Source organism: Muscardinus avellanarius (genome assembly GCF_963383645.1).
Source record: "Muscardinus avellanarius genome assembly, chromosome: 7".
Classification (NCBI taxonomy): Eukaryota; Metazoa; Chordata; class Mammalia; order Rodentia; family Gliridae; genus Muscardinus; species Muscardinus avellanarius.
The window spans coordinates 92644977-92669484 of NC_137793.1; the positions used below are offsets into that span (position 1 = coordinate 92644977).

General features: G+C 37.7%; 1 protein-coding gene across 1 annotated transcript in view; it reads right to left on the minus strand.

Moving 5' to 3' along the window:
* The window catches only part of CRB1 (crumbs cell polarity complex component 1), a gene marked incomplete at both ends in the record, with an annotated part of 205449 nt that overhangs the window by 115885 nt on the left and 65056 nt on the right, over positions 1 to 24508 (minus strand). The window contains one exon of the mRNA XM_080698743.1: positions 19795 to 19977. Coding sequence (XP_080554869.1) covers positions 19795 to 19977 — 183 coding nt within the window. The remainder of the gene's footprint in view (positions 1 to 19794; positions 19978 to 24508) is intronic.

The following is a 24508-nucleotide window of genomic DNA, read 5'->3' on the forward strand; positions in this document are numbered from 1 at the left end:
TCTAAGAGAGTGTCCAAGAGAATTAAGATCATGATTGTACATGTGCTAAAATCCCTCACCTTGAGCTTTAAAAAAATTATACTGGGAACAAGAACATCATATGATAGTTCTGCTGAGGACCAATTAAATGATGGCAACTGGTACGTGAAATAAAGAGTACTTCACTGCCATTTGTGTGTGGGGTACTGAGGATTGAATCCAGGGGCATTCTACTCCAAGCTATACCCCCAGCCCTATTTTTTTTAATTTGGAAATGGTCTCAATAAATTAGTAAGAACCTCTATAAATTTCTGAGGCTGGTCTCAAATCTGCAGTCAATCCTCATGTCTCAGCCTCATACGTTCTGGGATTACACAAGTGTGCCAACACCCCTGGTTACTTTGCTGCCATTTTTATCTTGACTTTTTTGTTTTTTGCAGTACTGGGGATGGAACCCAGGGGCATTCTCCCTCTGAGCTATACCCCCAGCCCTATTTTTTGTTCTTTATTTTTTGAAACGGGGTCTGAGTAGTGAAGGGCCTCGATAAGTAGCTGACGCCATCTGCAAACCATGATCCTCTAGTCTCCACCTCCTGAATGCTGGGATTACAAGCATGTGCCACCATGTCTGGTGGTTTTTTTTTTTTTCAGGGAATATGATCAAGCTGGAGTAAGTAAACAAATATAGTTGACATAGGTAAAACTCAGAGTTGTATTTTTAAAAATTAGCAAATATGACTATGGAATCACATTGATAATAACTATAAAGTTATTGAAAATGGGAGAGTTAATAAAATACTAAATTAGAGAAATTTTTTTAATTTTCTCAAGAGATCTAAATATTATGTTCACTGAAAATGTTTTAAATAGAGAATTCACTAGGGCTCAACATAATAAGACTATTTATCCCATACCCGTTCTCTCTTTCTTATGAGACAGAACTTCTTGAGTTAAAGAGGAGCATAGAAAGAGATGGCCATATAAATATTGTGTTATAGTTAGATGTAGAATGTCCCCTGAAGAGCTCATAAATTGGTGTTCAGAGTTGATGCAGGGGTTGTAATGAGGGTTGTAGTTTCATCAACAGATAAAAATCTGTTAATGGATTTACTGGGGCGGTAACCTAGGCTGATGATGTGTGGCTAGAGAAGGTGGGCCCCTGTGGATGTGGCCTTAGGAATCGTGCGTGTGTCTTTGAATCCCCTTGCCCACTTGCTCTCTCTTCTTTCTGGCCTCCATGATATGGGAGCAGAGCCCAGGCCTGCTCTGTCTCTCCACTTCCTGCCATGATGCGCTGAGCTTCAAATCTTGGTCTCACATGGACTGAACCAAAACTCTCCAGAAAAATTTAAGCAGATAAATCTTCCTTCCTCTAAGGTGTGTGGACAGTCATTTTGCATTATATCAGTGAGAATGTTGACCGAGATAACTGTGTATGCCATTCTCCCTGCAGTTAGTTTTGACCATGATTAAATTCTCAAAAAGCAAACACGTAGAAAAATAAATCATGCAGCTTCCAGATCATACTGCTATTCATCAACGTCTTTTGAAAGATATGAATTCAGGTAAGTACTATGCTATCTACTTTTTACACAGTAATGCAAGATAAAGGATAGTCCTTGCCTATGGTCTGTGTTCTAAATTGACTGAGATCTTGGTGACTGGGCCTCATAGATTTGAAAGCAAAGATGTCAAATAATAATAACAAGCATTTATGAGGCCCTTATTATGTGCCAGAAATGTTCTAGAAGCTTGGCACTTATCACATCATTTGACCCTTTGATATCAGATCCATTGTTAACACAGGGTAACTATGTCACTTATTCTTGGTTACATAGCAAGAATGTGTCAAGTGCTGACATGTGAACCCAGGTGGTCACATTCTAGAGTCCATGCTCTCCAAGCAGTCTTTGACTCCTGGATAAAACAACATGAGAATGATAGAATCCATTCCTGTGCAAATTGCTATAGAAGAACAAAGAGCAGAAATCTTCCTGGGAAAAGACGGTTCCTCTTAAAGAAGTTTCAGAAAGTGAAGAGTCATATGTTTTCTCTCTTATATGGAAGTGAGAGATAAATAGGGACAAAGGAAGGATTCCAGAAAAAAGAAGAAAGCCCAGTGGAGCGATGGAGGGGATCTGAGAAGGGTGGTGTTGGAGGAGGGAGACTTGATCAAGGAAAACACCAAGTGATGTTATCAATGTCAATCTTAATATCACATATGGGCAAAGGGAGAGAGTGAAGTGGGATCCAGGAGGATGCTCACAAAAGGATGCTCACAGGAAGATGCTCACAAGTGCTTTGTTCATGTCCCTCTCACTCTGAACTTCATTATGTTGTTTGATTAGAATGCACTGATAAAAATATTTTAAAAACTAACGTAGGCAATACATTTTCTTATTTTACACTTAAAGAAGCTTTAAGATAATCGAATCTAACTCAATTACAATTTCAAGGCCTGAGACTTTGTTTTTATCAACCATTACTAATTTTATTAATACTTTTTTCAAAAGCTCTGACCTCTTCCTTGCATTATTAAAATGGAAATCCTAAATGTTAACTATTGTTTATACCTGAAGTGATTCTGATGAGTATCAGCTCATAGGAGCTCTGAGGACGTTCAGTACAACCACCATGGTCTTTAAGCAGTCCTTTCTAGATCTCGGTATCTTCTCCTGTTGACACAGCAATCCTAGAAAATTAAAGGCTACCTAGAAATTGTAATAATAATACTAATACTAACAATGGTATATTTATTATTGTATAGTAACATGTATGTTCTAGTATATTACTATCACTCTTATAATCTGTTGAACTTGACACCCTGAAGAATCCATGGGAAAGAAAAAATACCCTAGAAGAAGAAAAACCTAAACTTCCCTCCTATGCCACAATTGAATGCCCTCCATTACAGACATATACTTTCTGATACCAAAGAGCATGTTCAGGAAATGCCTCATTTATCTATGTACATTAAAAAAATAACTATTCTTTTGAGAAATCAACAGCTTTTTTAAAAAAATACAACTTGAGAATTAGCCAATTTTATCAAATGATAATGTTCAATTAGATAGCTAGTTCCATAAATGAGAAATAGCAGGTTTGTCTCCGGAGCTGAAAGTTGTGATGTGAGGGGGCTTAAGGAACACCGAGGTCTGCCATCATGGCTTTTCAGAGAAGCCTTTCCTTTTTAGAAACAAGTTACCTGAATTAATGAGCTTAGCCCACTAGCTGACTGAATCATATTCTTTCTTCCCTGGAAACTCGTCAGATAGAAAATCCTTCAAAGGTTTCTGCTTATCCTCTGAAGCACAGAGCAAGTCCCGTTTTATTAAAAGTCTCTCCACCTTTAATGAAGGAGATTAGTTGTCTCCCCCACTTCTTTTTTCTATCCCAGAATCCTGAGCACAGAGAAAAGATAGCCGACAGAGAACAGGTGGTGCACAAATCTCTCTGAAGCAATGATGACTGCACCCAGGGCAAGTGAGCAATCGAAGTATGCAAATGTGGTCATTCATATCCTTATTACCCATAAGTGCTAAACAATTAAGTGTGAAATCCTTTGGGGAATAATTTAGGTAAAACTGCTTTTACGGGCCGTACAAAAGTGAAACGCATTTCGCTTCTCATTTGCCCATTTTATTGTTCAGGTTGAGGACTTCATGGGAAGCTATCAAGACTTGTGGGACTCATCAATGTTAATTAACTTCAAGCAAAGGCTAAACCTGAAGAATGCAGAAAATACATTGAAGATGCAGCTCCTATCTCAAGATAATTTGCTCTAAACTGAGAATTAATGCAAGATTATGAGCTGAAATGCCTGCGAATGCCAGGTGTCTACCTAAAGAGGCACAGTATCTTCAGCTGTAGCTACAGATGCCAAGTTGGAACGTGGGTCCCTTACTGTCAGGCAAGAATGTAGTCCAGGGCCTTGGGTTGTACTTTTCAGATAAAGGTATGGCTTCCCTGGGAATGTTTGCAGCCTGGTAGTGCCAGTCAAGGTCCCAGATTTGCTATTTGCTAGCCTGTGACCTTGAAAAGCAAGTTACTGAATCTCTCTATGCCTTTATGTCTTCGTTGTGAAATTGTAATGCTGAGGATTGGGGGATTTTAGAGGATTTTTTAGATTAAATATTAGAATGGAATCTGGTACAGACAGCACTTAATTGCTATAAGCTATTATCATCTAAGAGAAGCCGATATCTAGGTTTGTATTTGAAATCTTTCAAATTCTGGCAACTAATTTTTCTTTTAAAATGATATGTCTGCTAAATAAACCACATCTGAGCACAAGATCTGGCCAACGTCCTTGCTTTGTGGTGTCTGCATTAGGATTGAGACTCTTCCAAAGCTCTTATGGGGCTGGATATAGCTCAGTGATAGAGTGCTCGCCTAGCATGAGCAGGGTCTTGAGTTCAATCTCTAACAGAGCAAAAAAAATACAGTAAAAGCTCTTATGGCCAACCTCTCATTTTAAGGTCCAATAACAAATGTTCAGATTCATTTGTTGGCTTATACAGTTATATTCGCTTTCTAATTGCCAAAAGGACAATTTATTTGGTAACTCATACAAAAAAGTCATAGTTTTTTTTGTTGTTGTTGTTGTTTTTGGTGGTACTGGGGTTCCTGGAAACCCTTCTACCTCCGGGCTACACTCCCAGACCTATTTTTATACTTTTTAAATTTGGAAACAGGGTCTCTTAAGCCACTGTGGCTGGCTTCGAACCTGCGCGATCCTCCTGTCTCCACCTCCCAAGTGTTGGGATTACAAGTGTGTGCCACCACGCTTGGCCAAACTCATAGTTTTTATCTAAAACGTAGCCGTCAGTAAAATAAAATAAATGATGCAAGGGCAATTAAATAGAGCAAAGATGTACAAAGAGAAGAATAAATGTCTCCGAAAACCTAACCTCAGAAAATCCACAAATACTGAGAAGAAAAAAAAAATGAGAAATATTCTGAGTTTATTGAGAGCACATGACTCAACAGAAGAAAGTAGCATAGTAATTGTCAAGCGATTTTGTTAAACTTTGAAATCTGATATTTCTTAAAAAAAATCTATCTAATGGGCATTTTTTGACAATTTAACGGAGTGTATTGGTTAGCAGTTCTCTTGAAAAAAGGAGAGAAATTCCATATAGAGTAGCTCCTTAAATTGTCCTTCACAACCAACTTCAAACACACTTATTCATAGTCATTCCAATGAAATTGAAAAAGCAGAGAAGGGAGAAAATCCTGGGTCCAAGGGCATTGTGTGTGAGCTTATCTGATGACTCAGGGATGAAGCTTAGAAGACCTGGAGGAAAGAATTGTTAGGATGATCTGTATTTTAGCTTTCCCAAATATGAATCATTTTAGATTAAGTTAATATGGAAAGTATATAGCTATTATTGACATCTTACTTATGGACTAAAAACAGACCCATCCACTCTGCCACCCAGGGATGTGTAGAGGTTGGGGGAAGAATAGGGGTGCAGGTGAGCCTGGGAAAATAACAGAAAGGAGGGCTAAGAATTCCCACAGGGTAACCTTTGGGTCTATTCAAGTCCTTGAGTGATCCTGGAACAGAAATTCATAACCCTACACCAAAAATAGAGGACAAATATATTTAGCCTAAATCATTTTTGCAAATGGCTACCCATTTTGTACTTCTGTTACCGAAACACCTTAATCTAACTCCTATAAAATTGTTGATTTGGTGCAGATATGCACTCTAAGAGGTCCATGCAGTTCAAAAGAGCTCAAATTGTGCCCTGCAACTGAGTTCTTGTGTATGTACTTTTCCCGACTTTCTTCCTCCTGAGAATGTAAATTTCCAATTACATTTTGTTATTGTGTTTAATATTTCAAGGGAAAAAAATGGTAGCTGGCACAAAGTCTCCTCCCTCTCTCTTTCCTTCCTTTTGTACTGGGATTGAACCCAGAGGCGTTCTACTTCTGAACCGTAGGTGTATACCTATATACACCTATAGGCTAGGTGTATTCCTAGCCTTTAAAAGATTTTTGTTTTGTTTTGTTTTGGAATGGGGTCCTGCTAGAATGCTGCGAGTCTTGCTAAGCATAAGTAATGCTGAAGCTGGTCTTGAACCTGCAATTCTCCTGTCTCAGCCTCCCAAGTACTAGGATTTCACAGGTGTGATGCCATCACTAGCAAAGTCTGCTCTTTAAAAATATTTGTTGAGCCGGGCGTGGTGGTACACGCTTGTAATCCCCGCGCTTGGGAGGCTGAGACAGGAGGATCGTGCAGATTCAAAGCCAGCCTCAGCTACTTAGTGATGAGGCTCTCAGCAACTTAGTGAGACCCTGTTTCCAAATAAAATATAAAATGGGTCTGGGAGTATAGCCTGGAGGTAGAAAGCCTCTGGGTTCCACCCCCAGTAACACCCCAAAATAAATAAATAAATAAATAAATAAATAAATAAATAAATAAATAAATAAATATATTTGTTGAGAACATGACCAGAATTATTTGTCATTATGCATCTGGATCTATACATCAATCTGATTTTTTTTCAAGGGCAATTCTGGTTTGGGCATATTTTCTATTTTGCAGCTTCTGCGGAACATAATGGATAAATATATTCACTTAGGACTTAAAAGACGGGTTACACATAGCTGCTTCTTTGAAAACACTTAGCATCTGAATAATTGTTGTAGTATCTTGTCTGAGGTTTACTTTCTCATTCCAATAAATATGCAAATCACGGAATCATTTGGCAAATTACAATGCCTACATGTCATTGAAAGGAATAAGATTGTTTTCACTCAACTCATTCATTTATTTTTCATTTGTCACATGTTTATTGGGTTTCAAGTCTGCACAAGGCACGGTGTATGGTTCAGCAATACATGATTATGGTAAATAATTACATTGGGGTTTTTTCTGTACCGGCACTGTTCCAGGTGTTTGGGATGTATTAACTCATTTACTCCATTAGCAACCACCCTGTAAGTTAGGTTGCTGTTAATGTCCATATAATTTCACTTCATTTTACTTAATAAGAGAGTGTCCAGCACAGGGATAGGAACCTACGTTGCATATAGTAAAAAGCACGTACTAAATCAAACCTCTTGTGGCCGGAAGGAGGAGAGGCCACTTGGGAAGCATCAAACACATCTGTTGGGAAGGTTTCCTCCCTAAAGCCCATAGATCATGCATCTCCCTCCCATTAAAGAGCGCAGGACATTTTTAAGGAGTTCAGCTATCTCACTGGTTGGTATGTAGTTGACTTTGCCAATCAGTGTGCACATTTCTTAAATTTTTCATGTTAGTTAAGTAGCTGTGGAAAGTTTTCATATTAATTTAAGATAGGAACAAGACTCATTACTATTGCAATGAGTTATGTGATTGTCTGACAAATGGGAGGCTACGTGCATATGATAGTGCATCTTTGATTGTTTCCTATGGCTTTTTGGCTTGACCAAATTAAATTGTACAGCTACATGGTTTCTTATAAAGAAAAAAATAACTATGTTTATTGAGGAAACACTTTCGGTTACACATATATGGGCTAAATTGATGTCTGAATTCTCTATAGGGAAAATATTGTTAAGGATGTTAAGGATGTAACAAAAAACTTACTTTTCTATGCAACTCAAAGCAGAATATTATATTTGACTTATATGTTGGCATGTTTAGCATAATCTAATTTTTCTATAAAACATGAATAAATAGGGATAATGCAGTCAATGAGTGAGTTGAATAAACATACACTTGGTCTGGGTGTTCTTTTTCCCTAATCCTTTAAATTGCTGGGAAAAAATTACCTTATTTCTCCTGTGCACAATGCCTGAGTAGGCTAAGTATTCGAAGAGAGTGAGCAAGAGTCAACCAGAATGAGCGACCCATTTAATAGAACTCAATTGAAGGTCCTAGCGAGGCTTTGCTTAAATGAACCATCACAAAGATATCAATTCATGATTTTTCAGGATCTAAGTGTAATAATTCAAAGAAGCCTGATTGCTGCATGAGATATTAGGATTCTAAAAGGAGAAACAGCCTTCACGAGAGATAGGAGGGAGCTGAGGAATCTCTTCCCTTTTCTCACTGCTTTTAGGGACATGCTTTGTGTACAAGAAAAAAAGAAAAGAAATCTCACCAGCAAGGACAGTTCACCAGGAGAGGGGCGATGCGCCAGACTCACTCTCGGGTGGCTGCTGGGCCTTGTTCGTCCTGCTGAGCAGCTTTGTGTGGCTTGGCATGGTGATGTGCTCAGAAAGGACCGATCAAAGCACGTGAGAGCCAACAGCAAGAATTCAAAGGCAAAAAAAGGCTTCAGATGATCCGGAGAGTATCTTGGTGTAAAGCTTCCTGGTGTTTTAATTTCTTACCTTTTGTGGCTCTACAGAATTTAACTATGGCTCAAGGTCAGTGCTCAGCTGGGGACTTGCTTCTGTCATTTTTCCTAATGAATTGCACTCTATGAGAAGTTGCTTGAGAAATTGATTATCCTTATTTGGATTTTCTTGCCTATTTGTCTAAGCGCTTCAAATCTTTCCACTGGAACAAATTCAGTCAGCTGCCTCCTGCTTCTGTGGGGGGAAGAAGAGATCCAGGATGTCCTTAGCTGCTAGATAAATCTAGCTACTTCTTGACTGAATGACCACAGCTGGATGGCTGCTTCAAGACATATTGGGAAAGTGGGTTAAGATAAATATGAGGCCTTATTAAAATTTCAAGGGCGATTGAGACAGGCTAGATGTAATAAATGGTGTTGGAGTTTACCCAGGTCAATGGTGTTAAAATTCACTCAAAGAAAGATAAATCTGAGGCCCTGGCCTTTCTTTCAAACTCCCACCAAAAAATGATTCTCTTTTCTGAAACTTTTGATGATATTCCAGACTATTTGTTTCATAGGTGATTCATAATTAATGTTACCCTCAATTTAATCATAGTTGGATTTGCAGAACTCAGCTGTTAAGTGGAAACTAAGGCCATTTTATCTTTATTTTTCTTTTTTTTCTATTTTTAGTCACTGGGGTGATTAAAACATCTATGTCACATGTATCACAAAATGAGATTATCATATATAAAAGAAAAATAAATTACCTCCTGAAAGAGTACACAAAGATGAAATCCTAATTATGTTGTTAAATTCAGGATATGTAGTCATAAAATGTTTGTTATAGTCATTATTTGGGCAACACCTTTGTGGTAAAATAAAATTATGTTAACACTAAAATAAAAACTAATAATAATTTCACTATTTGACAAAGTTTACTCATAATAAAGAATAGATTTAGATATGTCTTCTATCTCATGAAACCTATTCTAAGTTTTTACACTAGACTTTACTGATAGTATTTGTGCCCTGTAATTATCTTGATACAATATTCTGTGAGTATAGGAAAAAAATCCCATTTCACTATCCTTTTAATGTACTTACTGTGTGAACTTGAAAAATCCTTTCAAGGATCTTTTACATCTCACCTTCACTGATAATTAGAAAATAGGATTTCACTATTCACATTTCTACTTGCCTTGATACTATTAGGACACTGATTGTGATAGCTTTCCACCACTATAACAAATATCTGAAATAATAAACTCATAAAGAGAAAAAGTTTATTTTGACTCAGGTATTCACAAGTTTCAGTCTGTGATTAGGTAAGCCTATTGCATAGGGCCTGGCATCTCATGATAAGAGCACACCGCATAGCAAAACACTCACCTCAAAAGCCAGGAGATGAAAAATAGAAAGAGGAAGAAGAGACTGGGGTCCTACACTCCCCTTTGAGGGCATACCCCAGTGATCAGAAGGCCCCCAGTGTACCCCACCTCTTCAAGGTTTCACAATTTCTCAATAGCAACAGACCAAGCTGCTAACACATGGGCTTTAGGAAGATACTTCAGATCCAAAATAAAGGCCGGTGCAGTGGCTCATGCCGATAACCCCAAGATCTGGGAGGCTGAAACAGGCGCTAAGGTTCGAGACCATCCCCAACAACTTAGTGAGAACTTGTTACAAAATAAAAAATAAAATAGGGTTGTGAGTGTAGCTCAAAGATAGAATGCTCCTGGGTTTAATCCCTAATACCATTAAAAGAAAAATTTTAAATACAGGACTGATCTTCAGAGCTTGCATATATATGTATGTATATATATATATATATATATATACACACACACATATGTATATATACACATATATGTATATATATACACATATACATATACATATATATACATATACATATATACATCTATATGCATATACATACACATATACATATACATACATATACATATATACATATACATATATATATATATATTTGATATATATTTGATTCTTGATGGGAAAGAATTAGAGAAGTCATCCAGTCCAAAAAACCCCTCAGTGCAGGAATCCAGTTCTCCTAGTCACAGTTCCAATCACAGAGACTCTTTTTTCTTGACAAGAGTGCGTTGTTCCATTTGTATATAGTTCTAACTACTTGAAAATGTTGCTCTATTGTACTAAATCTGGCCTCAGTTACTACCTAGACAGGTGCTAGTTGTTACCTTCCAAAGAAAGTAGCATACATTTAAGCATTATCTTGTTCTGGGTACTAAATACATGAGTATGTTTCCTTTATAACAAATTAGTGAGCTGTAAATGTATGATATGGACAATTTTTCTGTATGTGTGGTACTTCAATAAAATAAGTCACATATACACACACAGATGATGAGGCCACTATGTGTCTCAATGGCTATATTTTATTATAAGGTAAATTTCTAGTGAGAGGGATAATTTTGAAGAAAAAATAAACCTCCCTGAAGGAGGCAATATACCTCTATTGCTTCAGCACAGAGTACCTGTGGCACTTACAAAGTGTTTTGTTCAGACCCTGTTCCTTGGGTTCAGACTACCATGAGAAGAGTTTAAAATGAGACAGAAATGTACACGGCTGCATCTCAGAGGCATCAAAATCAAGTGTGGTTCCTGGAAGCACTGATGGAGTTTGGGATCTGAGAATCCTTCATATAATGGATTTACTAAGTACCACTGTAAGCCAGGCATGGTGGCACACACTTGTAATCCCAGTATTTGGGCGGCTGAGATAGGAGTATCACATGTTCAAAAATAGCCTCAGCAATTTAGTGAATGCCCAACAACTTCACAAAACCCTGTTTCAACACAAAAGCAAAGAAAATAAGGCTAGGGTATAGCTCAGAGATAAAATACCCCTGGGTTCAATCCCTAGTAACACACACACACACACACACACACACACACACACACACACACACACACACCAGAACCACTTTAATTGAGAGAAAGAGTTAAAAACAAATAAAAAAGGGGGAAAAAATAAGGTGGGAAGTAAATCAGGTTACTCTGTACCTAGAAGGTATCACTAGAACTACCTAGAAACATTCAATAATGAACATATATTGATATAAACTAAATCCAATTTAAATAAATTTAACTTTTGATGGAGAGCAGGAAATTTTGCTCAATTCAATTTGAAAACTGTTCAACAATTGGCTAATACCATCATCGGTGTGTCAATTTTGGCAAGCTAGTTTTCCATGTGTCAAGAAAGGCTTACCTTAGAGCCAGGCATTGTGGCAAACACTTATAATCCCAGCACTTGGAAGGCTGAGACAGGAGGATTGTGCAGGTTTGAAGCCACCCTCAGCTACTTAGTCAGGCTCTCAGCAACTTAATAAGACCCCGGTTTTAAAAATATAAAAATATGTCTGGGAGTGTAGCCCAGAGGTAGAAAGCCCCTGGTTCCATTCTTAGTACCACCAGGAAAAAAAAAAAAAAAAAAAAGAGGAGGGCTTACCTGCACAGTTCCATCCTATCTACCTCCCCACTTTGTTCACACTGTGAAAAGTAACTCAGGAAGTTCAAATAAAAATAGCCAAATAGTATTATTATGCCAATGAAACTTGGTGGCTCTGTCTTGAGATGCTAACTCCACTAGGTCAGTCCTGCTAAACATCTGGATGGTGAAAACATCTGGATGGTGAAATTAATTTTGTCACAAACCAACAAACTATAAATATGCACTTTAGTGAAAGACAGTGCGAGAGGGTTTGACAGTCATGGAGTTTGGCCAACTCTGTTTTACACTATAATATGTTTCACTGCACAAATGACCCTAATGTCCCAAATCCTGATTTCTATGGTTTTAGTAAAACTGTTAAGTTTTTAAAAATAGGACCTTATACATTCAGTTCAATAAAATTGTAAATAATTTATTTTTTTTAACTAAAGATTTTCACAAAATAAAAGCTTTTATTATACACTTGAGCCTTTCTTTATAAATCTTTAACTTCTCGATTGGGAGAAACTGAGCTGAGAAACTTAAAGTGTTTCATGTTCTCGAAAATGGAAGGTCAATCAGAAACAATTTTCAAATTATGATATATCACTCTGCATGAAAAATACAATTTATCAAAATTGACACAGATTGTAGTTGGAGTTAGAATTTTGAGCCTCGCCGGATGTGGTGGCCCATGCTTGTAATCCCTGCACTTGGGAGGCTGAGACAGGAGACCCTGTTTCCAAATAAAATATAAAAAAGTTCTGGGAGTATAGCCCGGAGATAGAAAGCCTCTGGGTTCCACCCCCAGTACCACCAAAAAAAAAAAAAAAAAAAAAAAAAAAAAAAAGAATTTTGAGCCTCAATAAATGCCATTTAGTGATGGAGGACATGGATGAAGCCTGAGGAACAAAAGGTTCCTGAAAGAGTTAAAGGAGATTCTATGAAAGGTGGAATTCTCCAAAACTCTGGGCATGACCATTGTCTTTCCAGAATTTGCCCCCCCAGGACCCACCTGCAAGGTCAGGGGGCTGATCTTAATCACAAGACCTGTGACATCACAGGTCTGTCTTCCTTTTGTCTTGTTTATGATTGGTGATTTACATGTCTTTCACTTAATGCCTCACTATTGTTCTTTGGTGTTTTCACTTTTTTACTGGGATCTGGTGATTAATTTCACTGGGGAAGGATATAAAATCTTGGTTTTAGAGAATAAACTTTGTCAGTTGCTCATCAGGCAATTGTCCGTGCATTCATTTTCAGGGTAGTTGCTCATCAGGCAGTTACATTTCAGTACGGCTGCTCGTCAGGTAGCTGTTGCTTTCATTTCAGGACAGTTGGTCATCAGTCAACTGTCCCGTGTTCAGGGCAGCTGCCCATCAGGTAGCTGTTCGGTTTCCTCTCTCAGGTTTCTCCCTCCCAAGTCCTGGAGAAGAATCTCTACAATTTAGCACGGAGAATCTTTTCTTTCTGGCTTAGAAAAACAACATTCCCAAGGTTAAAGTTTTTTAGCCGTTAAAGGCAAAACTTTACTTCACATTGTGGGTTGATGATGATTGGTATTTGCCACTGAGAGTCCTGGGATTTGACTGAAGTTTCAACTGAATTTTTTTTTTTTTTTTTGTATTCAACATTTATTTGTTTGGATCTCCTGTTATGAGCTAAGCAATGTGCTAACTCCCAAGGCTGTGGTTGTTAACAAGGCATTCCAAGTCTTTTGTGGTGAACAACTCTAGTCAGGGCTGGGCAAGTGGAAACAAACATAAAATGAAACAAATATTTTTTTAAAAAGTAAAATAAAATGTGAATATGTACATGTATGTATATGTGTGTATGTGTACATAATAATCTGTCATGATAAATACTGTGAAGAAATATGAAAAAAGTAGAGAATGTGTATCTATGTCTAGGGGTATGGAGAGAGGTGGCATTTTATTTAGGGAGAGCCCAAAAGATCTCTCTGGAAAAGGAACATTTGCAACAAGATCTAAAAAGGTAAAGAAATTACCATTCAAAGATCTGGAATCTTCCAACCAAAGAAAAAAGTATATGAAAAGACCCCAAGAAAGGAGTGAATTTCGCCTCATAGAGTGTCTTCAAGAATCCCGTCTAGCTAGAGAGAGGAGAGTGGAACATCAGTGGACGGCTAATCCAGGTTGTCAACTTGACTGGATTAGGAGACATCAAAGACGATGTGAGTTTGGGTGCGTTGAAGAGATGATTGGCTTATGTAAAGGCTGATTAAAGGGAAAGTCCTGCCCTGAAGGTGGGCAGCACTGTTCTGAGAAGTGCTGGACCTGGATAAAAAGGAGAAAGCTGCCTGTCGGCCTGTGTGCTTCTTCCTGGAAAACCCATCTGCTCTTTCCTAGGTTATTGGCTCTTTGAACTGGACTGTCACCATCGTTTCTCCAGAGAGTTTCCTGGCCTTTCCACGGTGGACTGGGACTGCATTATCAGTCACTCTGATTCTGAGACTCCAGTTCTTGGATCATTCAATCAGCTGCTGGTTCCTCAGGCTCTCCGTGTGCCGGTGGCCACAGGAGATGACACTGCTTTGGACTGCAAGCTGATCTGATAAATCCCCTGCACTCCATACACCTCCAGTGAGTTCTATTACTCTAGCAAACCCTAATACAGTGAGTTTGAAGAGGCAGATCGCAGGCAGATCATGGAAGGGCTTGTGGAGCATGTCAAGGAGTCTGGGTTTTATTCTAGGGATGGTATGAACCATCAGAGTATTTAAATGGAAAACTCGTGATCTGATGCACATTGCAAGTGACTCTAAAGCTGCGTGGGGAATGAACTCAGGAAGTCAAAGATGAAGCACACCAGAAACTCAGCCCGTTGCAGTCTCCAAGGTGAGATCTGCCGGTGGCTCCATCTAAAGCAGCTGAGTATGGGGGAGCATCACTGTGCTTGGAATACTTCTTGAAGGAGGAGCCAACAGAATCTGCAGATGAAAGGTGTGGGATAGCAAAGGAAGAGAGGACAAGTATGACTTTTAGACTTAGGGTCTGGCCAACTTCGCTAATATGTTGTCACTATTAATGATTGTGGGCAAGTGTTTTTATTATTCTTTAAGTGCATGTGCTCATGTGTGTGTGTGAGTGTGTGTGTGTGTGTGTGAGTGTGTGTGTGTGTGTGTGAGTGTGTGTGTGTTGGATTTTGTCTTTTCTTTAGCCTGATTTCTTTCTTTTAGAATCTTAGAGGCAGAAAATAAAGTTTTTATGTGGGGTGCATTATGACTGAGAATCATTTTAGTCATCTGAATGGGAGAGTTGAAGGGTGTTTAAGAGAAAGGCTAAGGCTGGAGATTAAAATTTAGATGTTGTAAACATCATCTATGTGGGATGTAAAGGATGAGATTACATAAGAGTTTCTAGAGAGTTAGTTAAAATAAGATGTCCAAAGTCTTAATCTTCTAGATCATTAGCACTTCAAGATTAGAAAATAAAGTCAGGCACGGTGATATATGCTTCTAATTCCAGAGCTTGGGAGGCTATGGTGGGAGGTTCCAGGCCAGCCTCAGCAACTTAGGGAGACCCTTAGCAACTTAATGAAACCCTGTTTCAAAGTTAAAAATAAAAAAGACTGGAGTGTAGCTCAGCGGTAGAATACCTCTGGGTTTAGTCTCCAGTGCCAAAAATAAAACAAAACAAAAAAGAATCTATATTCTCAAACTTGAAGTTATAAGAAAAAATGTATCTTCAAGAACAATGGGCCTAAAACATGAAGTCAGCAAATGAACAAGTTCTATTAAATATGTCTCTTTAGGAGCAATTGGCTGTCCTAGATGGCTGGTTGCTTCGTGACTACTTGAAACTCTGGCCCAACATTTAGTTGGATTTAGGTAAAGTGACAGGACTTGATTTTCAATATAAAGTGAAAACTCCATTTATAGCACATTGTGCTTGAACCGGAGAACAAGCGCTCTGTGCGCAGCCACCGTGCCAGGTGGCTCTCATCGGGGTGTTTATTGTTAAGAACCCTGCTATTTCTGCGTGAGGTTTGAAGCCAGGACTTCACAGGGTCCCCTGCTGCACTTTTTGGTTCTCTCCATTGCAGAGAGCAGATGGGTGGAACAGAATAAAATCCCAGGCTCAGAGGCAACAGTGTGGAGTTCCGGGGACCAGACACGGTGTTCTTTTTAGTTGGAATAGATGCTATTTGGAAATGCCACGTGAAAGAGTTGAAAATTGAACTTGATTTATACATATTTCAAAACTTGTTAAAGGTATTATTAAAAGCATACTTTGATAAATATAAATAAAATGTTAATATTAAAAACATTAGTCGAGCTGTATGATGGGGCATAACTGCCGTCCCAGTATGTGGAGTCTGAGACAGGAGGATTGCTGGTTCAAGACCAGTGTAGGCAACTTAGTGAGACGCTCAGCAATCTAACAAGGCTCTCAACAACCTAACGAGACCCTGTTTCAAATAAAATATATATAAATTTAAAAAGGCTGGGGATATAGCTCAGTTGTAGAATGTCCCGGGTTCAATCCCAAGTAACAACAACAACAACAACAACAACAACAACAACAACAAGAAATAATAAAAGCAAACAAAAGCAATCAATTATTTCCAGTTTAGATTGGTTGGTTTAGGATAGGATAGTTCAAGGACAACACCCAGGTCATGGGATCCTTCTTCAATTATCAGAAGTAACATCTTCAATGGCATTAAAAAGTGATAACTTATCAAGCTATGTGGGGTCATATAATTCCCATTAAATTCTATCTTAGAACATAAGTAAGTCTTCTTTATTGGTTTCTCTGAGTTTACCTTTATATAGCTCTACTCTGCCAGTTATCTTGTCTTACATTGTTGCATGTCTTTTTCCTCACAGGCTTTCAGTTTTTCTGGGGAAGAGAACATTTAAATTTTTATCTTATATTCCTTGAACTGAGCTTAGTGCCCCTGACTCGAAAGCTAAACCATACTGAATGCAGCAGCCAACATTCCTTCTAGTAGTGGTCAAGGGTGGTCAAACAAAATAAGGAAAATTTACTGATTTTGGACTGGACTGAACAGTTTTATTCAAAAGCTAGACTTTTCCAATTACAGATTGATTTAGCTTATCATTGGAATGATGTGAATGTGTGGGTTGATGTAAATTCACAGACTTTTAAATCAAGTTTGCATGCTCTATTCTCATGTTAATGTGATATTAGAAGCTATGGGCACAAATATCTATGACAAGATGCAAGGATATTTTGCCAGGGTGATTTTTTACTTGATTTGGAGGAATTAGAGAATAGTAATGATTGTTGCATCTAGAGGCATGTTTCAGCTTTAATCATTAAAATACATAAATAAATCCTTAGATTTTCTTCTCAGTTATCTTTTTGGGGGGTTTTGTGGCACTGGGGATTGAACTCAGAGGCCTTCTACCTTCTGAACTATATTCTCAATCCTTTAGAATAAACTTATGTTTTGCTTTGAAACGGGTCTCGCTAGGTTGCTGAGAGCCTCATGAAGTTGCTGAGGCTGGTCTTGAACCTTTGGTCCTCTAATCTCAGCCTCCCAAGTACTGGGATTACAGGCATGCACTCCTTCACTCCGTTTCTTCTCTATTATCTTACTGAATGACGCTTTTGGTTTCTCTGAACGATGATATTTTGCTTTACTTGGTGGGAATCCCAGGAGAAACCCTGAATAAAATCTAATGTCCTTCAGGGGAGTTTGGCTTTTCTCACTGGGATGCCCTGACTTCTATGCTTCTGTCTTTATTATTTCTCATTTCCTATCTTCTCAGACTCTCTCGATTATCATCTTTTGGGTATTATCCTTCAATGTTGTAGGTTATTTTTCTTCTCTGCTAATATGCCAGCTTTATATTACAAAAAATAAGAAAAATGACATTATACATGCAAATATTCTTAATATGAAAGATTATCACCCTATCAGTGAAGAGTAATAAACATATCTCCAACGTTAATTTCAAAAACAGGAAATAGAACAGGGTGTGGTAGCCCAGTCTTAAATAAAGAGAAGATGAAAAAGGAAGGAATCAGGGAAATTGAGGCCAGATCAATAGAATTTGCCCAATCTGAGCAACAGAGAGAAAATATATGGAAAAAACTGAGAAGACCTTCAGAAACCTGTGGGTAAGAAAGAACCAAGATTTGTATGATCAGAGTCCTAGAAGTGGAAGAACAAATCGGTGGAGCTGACGGCTCATAAAGAAGAAAATTGGCTGAAAATTTCCCAAATTTGGCAAAAGACATAAATCCGAAGACTTGCAAAGTTGAGTTCTGTGATTTGGATGAGTGGTCCCCCAAAGGTCCCATAAGTCCCATGTGTTAGAGCTTGGTCATCAGCCTGTGACAGTACTGGGAGGTTGTGGAAACATTGTAGGATAGGACTTAGTAAGTTAAGTCACTGGGGGCATGCCTTTGAAAGTGGTATTGGGCTTCAGCACTTCTTAGTTCACTTTCTGGCCAGCATAAGATGAGCAACCTCCTCTGCCTCGTACTCTGTGCCATAATTTACTGCCTAACAGCCCAAAGACCACGATGCCAAGTGGCCATGAACTGAAACCTCTAATACTATAAACCAAAACAAACTTTTTCTCTTATTAAGTTTATTTATCTCACTCATTTGTTATAGTAACAGAAAGTTGACTAATACATGGAGTACATCCCAAATGGAATAAACCCAAATAAATAAACACCAAGACACATCATAAACAAACTTTTTTTGTGTGTGTGGCACTGGGTATTGAACCCAGAGGCATTCTACCTCTGAGCTAGACCCCCCAGTCTGATTTTTTTTTAATTTCTTATTTGGAAACAGGTCTCACTAAATTTTGGAGGGCCTCGTTAAGTTGTCGAGGCTGGCTTTGAACCTGCGATCTCCTATCTCAGCCTCCCAAGTACTTGGGATTACAAGCATGCACCACCATGCCCAGTTTATAAACAGACTTTTGAAAACTAAAGACAGAGAAAAAAGTTACTGAAGACAAGCAGAAACTATCCAGAAAAAAATGATGCATTACCCTAGGAAACTTAAATTTCAACGGGAGGACTTCTTACTAGAAACCATGGAGTGCAGACAGAAACAAATTTTGTAGAATTGTTCAGGGAAAGTACCAGTTCTTCTGACATCAACCCTAGAGAGGTTTTCTCCTTCCTGATAAGTCACAGAGAATAAACAAGTAAGTATCTGCTACAGCAACCTCTCCACAAACACTGGCACAACCCAACACTTCCATAAATCAAAGATTTAACCTTAATCTTTAATCAAAGATTAACCTTCAAAGTTGAAATATTAAAAGAAATTGTAGGTGTGAATCGACCCCCCCCATTTTTATTCCTTATTACTCTTCTCGGAAATTTCCAATAAAATCTTATTTTTCTGAAGTACCAATCACTTCATAATCAACTGAAAAAATTAAAATAAAAAATTAAATTAAATTAAATTGAAAAAATCTAAACTGCAATTAGCTTTCTCAATAGTATCTATGCATTCATGGTGAATGGCTACTTATTAATAAATTGGGGGCTATATAAAAATTCTGTGACTTTTCAGATCACGAAGCGGACACAAACAGAAACCTCTGGGTTTTTGAGTAAGAATGCTATAAACAAAAATAAAGCAATAATTTAAATTTGAGACACAGAATGACTTTAGCTATAGACTAGATGAATATCATTTGAAACTAGATAGTTGATCCCAATGTGTACATATAAATAAATATGGTAATGTTATTGGCAATAAATAAAACATCATTTATCATATTTAATAATGTAAAAATTCTGATAACTTTGCCACTTAAGGTAAATGATTCGAGACGCACAGCAATTCCCAGTTAAACATATAAAAATATTTCCCCGCTGATACACTTCTATCCCTATTTTTACATTTTCCTCATGAGTCACGGAAGTCTATGAAAGCCAAGATATGTGTAATGCCCACAAGGGGGACCCTTAGTGCCGTGTCAACAGAGTTCACTCAGAGCTTGTCTTCCTGCTAAGACACCAGCTGGTTAAATCAACCCATGGTCAGCCACAAAATGCACCAAGCCATTTCCTCCCTCCCCAGTCTCACCTGTGAATCCAGGCGGACAGATGCAAACATAGCCTGAGGCTCCTCGGTAGCTGAAGGAGGGGGGCAGCCCAGCAACGTGCCCATACTGTTTCTCTGAGGACAATTCCACACACTCCCCACCTGACTGGCAGGGGTGACTGATGCATTCGTTTATGTCGGTCTCACACTGGGTCCCCGTGTATCCTGCAGGATAAAAGCGCAGAGAAGCTGCTGAGTCGAAGCTCTTCAATTCTAGAGCATATGCCTGAAAGGAGGCTGACCACTGTGCGGGCACCAATTAGCAAGTTGCTTGTGCTCAAAGAGCTGGCGAGGGGAGCCCAGTAGGTAAGAGGGACTTTCCACAGAAATGAACAGCAGCAGCATTGGAATCGCTTGTGCAATTTTGGCCCAACATTTCTTAGAAAGATTTGATCACTAAAGGCCTCAGATAAAATGGGGAGTAACAATGGTTTAACCTGAACATTTAATAAAATGGCGTATCGCTTACTTGAATTTAATGAAGATTCCAATTGCTTGAATTTTGGTACAAAAAACAAAACAAAGAAAGATTTGTTTGTTTTTAAGAAAGAGCCAAAAAGTCAGCAGTACCCACAGATTTACCTTAAATTCTTCCCCTCAAAGTACACACACACAAAATTCAAAGTACAGGTAAAGAATTGTTTTCTGATATTCTGTGTGAGAGAAAGGTGAATTAATTATATTTGCACAGACTTAGCTAGGTAATTTTATTAGAAATTTTTTTAATGAATAAATTACCACCTTATAAAAGAAATTGAGTGTAAAAGAAAGCTCCCTACTTAAACTTTTTCCTTCGTTGCACCTGAAAAAAAAAGTATCAGCCGGGCGCCAAGCTTGGGAGGCGGAGACAGGAGGATCGCGCAGGTTCAAAGCCAGCCACACTGGCTTAAGAGACCCTGTTTCCAAATAAAAAATAATAAAATAGGTCTGGGAGTGTAGCCGGAGGTAGAAGGGTTTCCAGGAACCCCAGTACCACCAAAAAAAAAAAAAAAAAAAACAGTATCTATTTACTTGCATGTGCAAGTGTGTTTTATGGAATTGGAATTGCACTATATGCATCTTTCTGAAACTTATATTTTTTAATCCCTTGCACAGTTTAACTATGCTGGCAAGATAGATCCAACTCATAATTATTAACAACTGCCAAGTAATCCACAATATGGATATACAACAATCATTCCATTATTGGTTTTATATACATTTTACTATTATAATTGCACAACAAAATTATTATATATGCTTGCTTGTGTAAATGTTTGAGTAAAATCCTGGTGTTTTGGCCTACAAATAGAAATTCTAAGTTATAAGTTATGAACAGTTTTGTTTCAGTAGAAATTAGAAAATTCCTATAGAGTCTTTGTTTCATTTACATATTATCCAGAAGCAGGTGAGTGTGTACATAGCTCCAAACCCTTGTCAACATTTGCTATCATCAAATACAAAACTATTCAGCACTTGGATGAATATAAAAAAAATCTTGCTTTAGTTTAAATTTCCCCCAGGTACTATTTGTTTTAATATTTTTCAAATGTTTATTGACCAAAGTGAGGTTTTATATCTTTTTTGTTATTGATTAAACTATTTTTATTGTTTTATCAATATTTATATGCTATGTGTAGTGCTAGCCCCAAAATGTAAACTTAATGGGATGTTAAGGTATCAGCTATTCTGTGAAAGGACAAGACGGATGAAGAAAGTTCTTAAAAGAGCATCATTAAACCTAGTATACAAGTGAATTTATACTTCATGGTCACCTAAGCGTCTCAGCAACGCCACCAACGTCTGCTGAGAAATATGGGTGTGTGTGTGTGTGTGTGTGTGTGTGTGTGTGTGTGTGTGTGTGTGTGTGTTTGCTTATTTGTTTTGGGAAAGGGATGATATTTGAACCCATAACTCTACCTTGGAGTTATGCCCCAGTCTCCTTTCATTTTTTTTTCTTTTGAAACAGGGTCTTACTAAGTTGCTGAAAACTCACTAAGTTGCTGAAGCAGACCTTAAACCTTTGGTCTTCTTGTCTCAGCCTCCCACGTATCACCAACTACCAAGTACCATACCCAGCTTGAGAAATACGTTTTTATTTTTTAATTTAAAAAAATTTTTACTGGTACATTGTAGTCATACATCTCAATAGGCTACAAGATGGTAGGTAGAACCATACATGCACACATCACCCACTTAGCCCTTACCCAATTCCCGCCCCATTCCCTCCCCCTTTCTCCTTCTCATGCATGGTTCAGTGATTGACTTCAATATGTTTGTTAAAGAACATCATGTGCATTAGAGAATCTCCCTCTTTCCCCCTCCCATTCCCTCAGGTAGCCTTATTTGCTCATCTATAGAATCTTCTTCATCTAGAGATCCTTCTATGACCCATTTCTCCCTAGCTTTTGCATATTAGGGAGAGCACCTGATTTCTTATTTTTTGTGACTGACTAATCTCACTTAGCATAATGTCCTCCACTTCCATCCATTTCCTTGTAAATTATGTAATTGTGTTTTTTATGGCTGAGTAAAATTCCATTCTGTACATGTCCCACAGTTTTGTAATCTATTCGTCTGTTGATGGACATCTTGGCTGGTTCCATAGTTTGGCAATGGTGAATGGTGCAGCTATGAACATAGATACACATGGGTAAGTTTGGTAATTTGATTTCCTTTCTTTTGGGTAGATACCCAGAAGTGGTATTGCTGGATCAAATGGTAAGCTTACATTCCCATTCTTCTGAGGATCCTCCATACTGTTTTCCAAAGTGGTTGCAGTAATTTGCAATCCCACCAACAATGTTTTAGAGTTCCCACTTCTCCACATTTTCGCAGCATTTGTTGTTGTTTGGGTTCTGAATTATTGTCATTCGAATTGGAGTTAGGGAAATATGTTTTTAAAGCAAAATTCACAATCCCAAATTATAAAACTTGTAAATAAAATTACTGTATATATTTTACTTTAAAAATACAGTAACCCCATATCACAATTCTTAATATGACCTAAGAACTCTTTTATTATTTGACCATTTTTCTATCTCAACATTCCCATCTTACCCCACACTCCTTCTTCTTTCCTAAGAATGTTTTCTACCCCAAGGTCTTCATAATCCCACCCTCTCCTCTAGAAAATTCTCCTCTAAGCCTTTCCTTGGCCCATTGTGGGAAGCCATTAAGGTCTTCCCCTTATCTTTACTAAAAGCATACTTCTGACTGTCCTTCAGCCCAGAGTCAGCAAGGTTTGGGGTCAAGGAACTTCAAAGTAATTAATGCTAATGATGCTATTGTTTTGTCTGAGCTAAGGCTAGGTTTGTGTTGTTTGTGTTGCAACAGGGTATTGTTTGACCTGCCTGGACTTTGGACTTGTCTTTCTCATTGGACTTGATTTTCTCATGGGGTAACCTAAAGCTAAAAACTATAAATACCAGAAGAGAAGAAGCCCCATGATCAGCCAATAGAGCTATCGACCAGGGAGTGGACTGGCAATCCTTCCATGTTTAGGAATAAATAATATTTGGAATTAAATTCTTAGAGTTATATTATTTCATCCTTACTCCTCTCTTCGGAACCTGTACTTTTGCCGGCTGGCTCCAGCAGCCCATGCAGTTTTCAATTTTATCTTGAATTATTTTCTCAGAATAACTTTCCCTTATGGACAGATGTATATAAGAGCCTCTTATTTTCTCTCATGCCATTCAATCCCTTTCTTTCATTACTCATTTAATGATTTTAATAATAAATTTATTTGTATAAATAATATAAAGTTTTGTTTATATTACATAAATATAAATTATATTCTATTATAATCACATGTAAGTTTATATTTTTATCATATTTTAATATATTTATATTACATAAGATAAATATGAGAATGAAGTTTTATGTTTTTATCTGTACTTATAAATATATAGATGAATATAAAGTTTTATATTTATATTTGTATTTGTATAAATAAGTATAAATAAAGTTTCCTCCCTTGGCAGACTGTAAGTTCTACAAAAATAGGGACTGTATAGATCCTATTCACCACTCCAGGACTGAGAAAAATGTAAGAAGTGGACTTTCCATCAATGACTTAATGAAACTATAATAAAACCACTTGATGATATAAATAGCCACAATTTAGACTGTCATTCTGGCTCAGTTCATGAACCAGAGAACTGACTACTAATAAGCAAATAATGAGAAGATAATGTGATTGTTCCCTTTGTAACTTTAGTCAAAACCTGAAGGGAGTCATATGTCAAGTTATAACCACAACATAAATTATATTGCCCAACAGCATAATATATTTGTTACATATGACTCTTGGGGACTCTCGAAACCATCTAAAGAAGAAAGATTTGAAAAAAAAAAAAAAACAACTAAAAGAATATGTGATACTGAGATCTCACAACCCTCTATTGTAACTCTCCCCCCAAAGTTTCTTATACTTGAATGTCTACTTCTTAAATACTTTATTGCATACTTAAGGCAATACAAATATTCACTAAATAATCATTTTCATAACCAGCTTTTATAGGCTGATATTTGTTGTGCTACAGTGGACTTCCTGAAGGAAGCTTGAACTATTTTCAATTTCCTTCCCATTCTAAGACTCAAGATTCATGCATAGGTCAGGTTTGGAGGTAATTTAGAACCATCATAAATCCTTATTTTTCCTTTTTGGCTCATGCATTATCTCATTTCAATCGTGAGCATTAGGAAGGTTATG